This window comes from Molothrus aeneus, chromosome 2 (assembly GCF_037042795.1).
Source record: "Molothrus aeneus isolate 106 chromosome 2, BPBGC_Maene_1.0, whole genome shotgun sequence".
Lineage (NCBI taxonomy): Eukaryota > Metazoa > Chordata > Aves > Passeriformes > Icteridae > Molothrus > Molothrus aeneus.
In genome coordinates, this window is record NC_089647.1 from 19,940,152 (window position 1) to 19,946,151 (window position 6,000).

The window sequence follows — 6,000 nt, forward strand, 5'->3', positions numbered from 1 at the left end:
TCCTTCCTTCCTTCCTTCCTTCCTTCCTTCCTTCCTTCCTTCCTTCCTTCCTTCCTTCCTTCCTTCCTTCCTTCCTTCCTTCCTTCCTTCCTTCCTTCCTTCCTTCCTTCCTTCCTTCCTTCCTTCCTTCCTTCCTTCCTTCCTTCCTTCCTTCCTTCCTTTCTCTTTTTTCCTCTCTCCTTCCCTTCCTCTTCCCCCTCCCCTTCCCTTTCCTTCTTATAATATTTCTTTTGATACAAGCACATTTTTTCATCCAACACCAGGTCATAGGCCAAAAATGTACACATCTTGCCAAGTGAATTTTTACACCCTGATCCTGGAAATTTCTGACTTTGGAATTTTCAGTTGGGTGAATAACAGAGGGTTCAAAACAACCTTCATTAAAAAAAACAAAAAAACAAGTAAGTAACTAAAAATGTTCTGTGCCTATATCTTTATAGGTAACCTGTCCTACAGCATCACAGATCAGACAATTTCAGTTACCAGAGGAAAAGACTTCTTTCCTACCAGCAGCCTGCTGAACAGTACTGGTAAGACGTTATCCTACACATATCCTCTTCTTTCAGCGTGCCACTGCAGAAGCACGAAATCTGGAGGACCACATCCATTTGACCAGGAAATTCCAAAATAAGGGAAAAGAGATGAAAAGAGGAGTCACAGATTCTGTATCCTACTATCACAGGTTGTTGCAGGCTTTTGGTATTCCATCTGCAAGTAAAGTTCCAGTACATGCTTTCTTCCAGCAGCAAAATTTGGCCAGTAACACTCTTGTGCCCCAAGGAAAGCTCATGGCTCATGCAGCATGGTGGACTGGCCACAGCACTGGTTGCCATGGTGGGTAAGACCCAGGGTGACACACCAGTGTGGCCAGCCTTGCACAGGGTAGTGATGCTAGCTTAATGGGAGTTGACACGGAGTCGTATCACCCATGGATCTCTCTGGCACCCAGGCCACTGCTGCACCCTCTGGCAGCTGGAGGAGGACTGTGCTCCTTCTCTTCTTCTTCTCCATACCTAGGACCTGAGGGCACCTCTGTCAGCACCCCCAAGGGTGGCTGTGCAGAAGTGGGAAGGGAAGGGGAATCCCAGCACTGCAGTGGGGAGAGGCAGCTGGAATGGGACCTGGATGCTGTGCTGCTGAGAAGAGCTCACCTCAAAAGGCAGCTGAGCCCTTGGCCAGTTGTTTTGGCAGGGTCTGGTGTCAGTGGTGTGAAAAATAAACCATTGGGAAGGAGGGCAGGGGTAGGCAGATGTGCCTGTCTGCACTGTGACATGCAGCTTCTTGCAGAGCAGCTCACAGGGGAACAGAGAAAGCCAATGGGTTTTGGATGAAATGCTCTCTGGGCTGTGCCTAAATAATCTTGTCAAGTGAGCCAATGGGTGGCTGAAATCAGCTCACACACCCAGTCAGAACAAAAGTGGGCTAAGTCCATAAATCAGAGCTGCAGTGCTCAGAGTTTGGGAACCTCAGCCTGGTGATGAGTGGCTGCACTGACAGCAGCACTATGCAGAGCAGGGAGCAGCAAGCCCCAGGCACCAAGCACTGATTTCCCTCCTCTCTGAGGACCTTCAGATGACCTCCATGTGTCCCTTACAGGTGACAGGAGGAACACCAAAGTCAGTCGCTTCCCCTGGCCAAGAGTGGTAGCTGTCCTGCTCCTCCTCTGCAGCACTCTGGTAACTTTAGGCATCAGGAAATGGTGTCAGTACCAGAAAGAGATGTGAGTACCAGTGAATGGAGCCATAGGGGTGGGAGGGGTGGCACAGAGGGCAGCACCAACTCTAACCCAGCTGTTTGGATTTATACCTTTTCATTTGAGACGACTCATAGCACACAAGATCTTTAAGTACATGGATCATTAATGCCATTTTTCTCATACAGCAGTATGTAAAGTAGAGTGTTCTCAGTCCTTTCATCTATTCTGTGGGTTATCTTTAAAATAAACTTTAAGAAAAGAGCTGCAGTGCAGCTTCAGGGTGTAAGGGAAAAATAAAAGTCAATTTTTGTCCCCAGAGCCCCCCATTTCTAATAGCCTCCCTGCCAGCTGCTTTTGCGCTCTTATTTTCTATGGTTACTTGAGGACATGTTTTAATGAAATTGTACTTCTAGGGCAGGTCTATTTGAGTTTTGAATGATGTATGTGAAAGTAGGCTACCCAAAACTCAATTGCAGTCAAAAAAGCATTGAGTGTGTAATTATTACCAAAGTTTGATTCTCTACTAAAACACTCTAAGATCTACTGGTGAAAGCAATATCTAAGAGACAATTATTTTAAATCTTACCAACATTATTAAAATACTCAAAAAATCAAAGTTATAATTAATCACCTATGATTCTAGAAAATCCTCTTAAAACTCAACTGTAAATCCTGTATATCAAAGATAAAAACAGGATTTATTTTTTTAACTAATTTGAGGTGGGACCTTTATTTATAAATTGATCAAAAAAAGTTACGAGAGCAAAAGGCCCATGCAAGGATTTTGAATAGTTCATCAGGACCATGTTCGGTTCTTTTAAAACATGAATGAAATAAAAAATGTGAGGTGGGAGCTAAGAAAGCCAAATGAATAGAAGAAGGTGCCCTGGGGTTATAAAACAGATTCAGGGAAGTCACAGTATTTAACAGCTAATGTCAGGTGCTCTTATAATGACTTAGTGCCAATCCACCTCCTCCTGTGAACATTTTACAACTGTCTTATATGCTACTTTCATGTGATAGTGCATTTTCTCTCTTCTATTGCAGTATGAACAGACCTCCATCTTTTAAGCCACCACCGCCTCCAATAAAGTACACCTCCATGGTAGAGTCTGATGGGACTCCCCCATCCTGCCATGAACTAGAGAGCCTGTAACACCACCTGCACCCCTTGTGTAGCACACAGAAGACTGGCACAGTTAAAAGGCTCTGCCTTTGGAACAGTGGTTACAGGAGCTTGGTGGTAATGACCCATATTAAAATTCAGAGCTCCTACATGACATTAATTTTGGAAGCTGAGCACTTCTTGGGACACTTCTTTCATCCTGTGTATCTCTATGTATGCACTGCATTCATAGTAAGTGTCACTGTGAGATTACACGTGCTTAATTTGAATTGGGTGATGAACTAGGAATTTGCCATCTCTTCCATGGTAGCAGATTAACACATGAGTCTCCCAGCCTGACTGAAGAGTGTTGAAGCTTGTCCATCTATTCAATGTATAGAGATGACAACTCTGCTGTATGAACATCACAGTTACACAGCAAACAGTGGCTGAACACAAGACTTTGAGACCTACATGAGCTGTTATTGCAATTATTTATTTTTACTGTGGACTAATATAATCCAACATGTAATTTTCTATCACTGTGAAACCAAAAGAAAGAATCAGCACCATACACAGACAGAAAATACCCTGCATCACTTGGCACAGGATTGCAGCACTGGATCATGGAGGGTGGTTGGTGAGATGAAAGATCACCAGCCCCAGTGCAAGTGTATGCAAAGAAGTCCCAGCTGTCATTGGTGAAGTAACAAGAAAGTCAATTTTGGTCCAGAGTCTTAAGGACTGAAGCAAGCCTAGAGTTAATGGAAAATTCTAGTCCTTTTGGAAGTACTATGCCTTTGAAATAATACTTACTTTTAAGTCTGCTTTTCAGGAATTATATTTACAGTATACGTGAAGGAAAAAAAAATGTAGTACTTTTATTTTTCTTTGGTCTTAATGAGCTTCCATCACATGCTATCCTCACATTTTCCAAGACCTCAGGGGTAGCTTCCCAGGTAGCTTAAGCCTGTGAAAGAGATGATCCAGTCTTCCCCCTGTCCTGCCCAAGCTACAGATTTCCTCATATTGACACTAATGAACAAATGATGGTGCAGTGGGTGGGCTTGGCTTGGCCCTCTGCACAGCTCTCAGCCAGGTCAGCAGCTGTGTGATCACCAGTGCAAGGCACCAGAGCTCCAGGAGGAGCTCTGCTTTTGGCAGCAATTGCAGTACCTTCAGGCAGCCAAGAAACCATCCCTCTAAGCTTGTTTAGAAATGTATTGTTACTGCAAAGGTATTTCTGTAATTAATGCAAATCAGCTAAATTTCAATTATGTCAGGCTTAAAATTGATATTCTGATTTAGGAATGGGATTTGCTTTATTTACTGCTAAACACTGGTCAATGAGTGTCAGGGTTCAGAGCACTGTATTTCCCGGGACTTTAGATTAAATTAATGGCTTACTGGAAAGAATGATCTAACAGACTTTTTTTAGAATATTTTGTTGCATTATTTATGTTGTAGTACAAGCAATTCTTAATCCATCATCTGTGCTGAACAGAAAACACTTTTTTTCCTACAAAACTATACTGACCTATGCGTGGAAAGGTCGATGTTAATTTGAGCATTTCTTGTCTGTGTTGTAAAAGGACAGCAGTTTAACTTTTGTCATGTCACCCATCACTGCAAAAGAAGGCAGGTTGTTGGCCTTGAAAACAAATTGGAAAAAACCCACAAACAAACCAACAAACAACAACATCAAAAAAACCAAACAGATGTATAACAATATTCCAAGGGGTGTGGAGAGCAAGGACGTTCCTCCTTGTCATTAGACGACTGTCCATAGCATATAGACCGAAGGGGGCTACTTTATTATCTCGGGTATTCTGATCCCTACGTTTGCTTCTGGCTGGAGGTGTTCCCTCTGACCGTGAGCAGCGCTCATGGATGTCACCTCTTCCTGCAGTGAGCCCCGCTCCCCGACCGCACATCCCCGAAGGCTGCTGCTGCAGTCTCTGCAAGCGGTGCTCCGCAGGATAACGATGCCCGGGAGAGCTGCCCTGGCTGGGGACTCACAGCCTCTCACGAGGGCTTTCCTCTCACATCCCTGCGCCAGGACACCCGGACGGGCACAGCGGCCGCGCTCCCACCACTCACCAGTAGGTGGCGTCGCAGCACCGCGCCCGGCGGCGAGCGGGGCCGCTCCCGCCCCTCATCCTGCCCCGTCCCTTCCCCGTTCCTGCCCCGTCCTTTCCCCGTTCTCCTCTCTCGTCCCTTCCCATTCCCACCCCACCGGCAGCAGCGCAGCAATGCGGCGGTGTCCCTCCCCACCCTGGAGCGGAGGGACGGGCACAACGAGGGTGCCTGCCCTCCTCTGCCGGCTTTAGAGAGGGAACAGGGAAAGGGGCAGCGAACAGATTGGGACCTGAGGGAGGAAATTCCCCCCGTGCCAGCCCCATCTTCCTGGTTTTCTGCAGGTAAATTTGGTGTAGGACGGTTTATGTTTCTGTTTCCCTCTATCTGCTCCTCACCACGATAAGAATGGAACATATTTTCTCGATGTGAAAAATACTCGATGTGCATATTATATGGCTCTACACAGATATTTACTATGTATTACATTGTATTGATTAGTAGTGCACCATTTTAATAGTATTGTAAGCGTAGTTTTGTAGTTAAAATGTAACTTTTGTAGTTAAAATAGAAACTATGTATGTGGAATATTTTTTTAAAGAAAGGAATGAGGTGCTCGCACCAGACAGCAGCCACAGGACACATAAATCTTTCTGAGAAAGAGAATTTATTGCTCCATTATCAGAAGAAGTGAACTTCTTCCTGCCTTGCTCAGTCATGAAGATGCTGTTATGATTAAGATGAAGAAGTTGACACTGACCAGACAGAATGCTGAATGCTTTGTTTGAATGGAATTTATGCATCATGTATGAGATGTATGAATATGCAACGGGCTATTGCTTTTAAGGTTTAATCCTCTGTTAACGTGTGTCCCTTTTTGTGTGTCCTTTTTCGGGCTTATTTTGCCCAGAAAGAGGTACCCAGACTGTCCGTAACTCTTTGTTTTTATTGTCTCATATTGTCCTAATCTCAATTGTTCAAATTTTTATTACTCTAATTATATTACTATTTTTATAACCATTTTATTACTATTAAACTTTTAACATTTTAAAAACAAGTGATTGGCATTTTTCACACTCAAGAATTGTAATTTACTTCAAAATTGACCCCTGCCTTAAAGAAA

At 44.0% G+C, this 6,000-nt stretch overlaps 1 protein-coding gene across 1 annotated transcript in view; it reads left to right on the forward strand.

Moving 5' to 3' along the window:
- Nucleotides 1–3,427, forward strand: part of CD96 (CD96 molecule) — a 30,224-nt gene extending 26,797 nt beyond the window's left edge. Inside the window, 2 exon segments of the mRNA XM_066568866.1 lie at nucleotides 1,597–1,720; nucleotides 2,744–3,427. Of these exon segments, the coding sequence (XP_066424963.1) occupies nucleotides 1,597–1,720; nucleotides 2,744–2,852 (233 nt within the window). The 3' untranslated portion in view covers nucleotides 2,853–3,427.
- The last annotated feature ends 2,573 nt before the right edge of the window (nucleotides 3,428–6,000 follow it).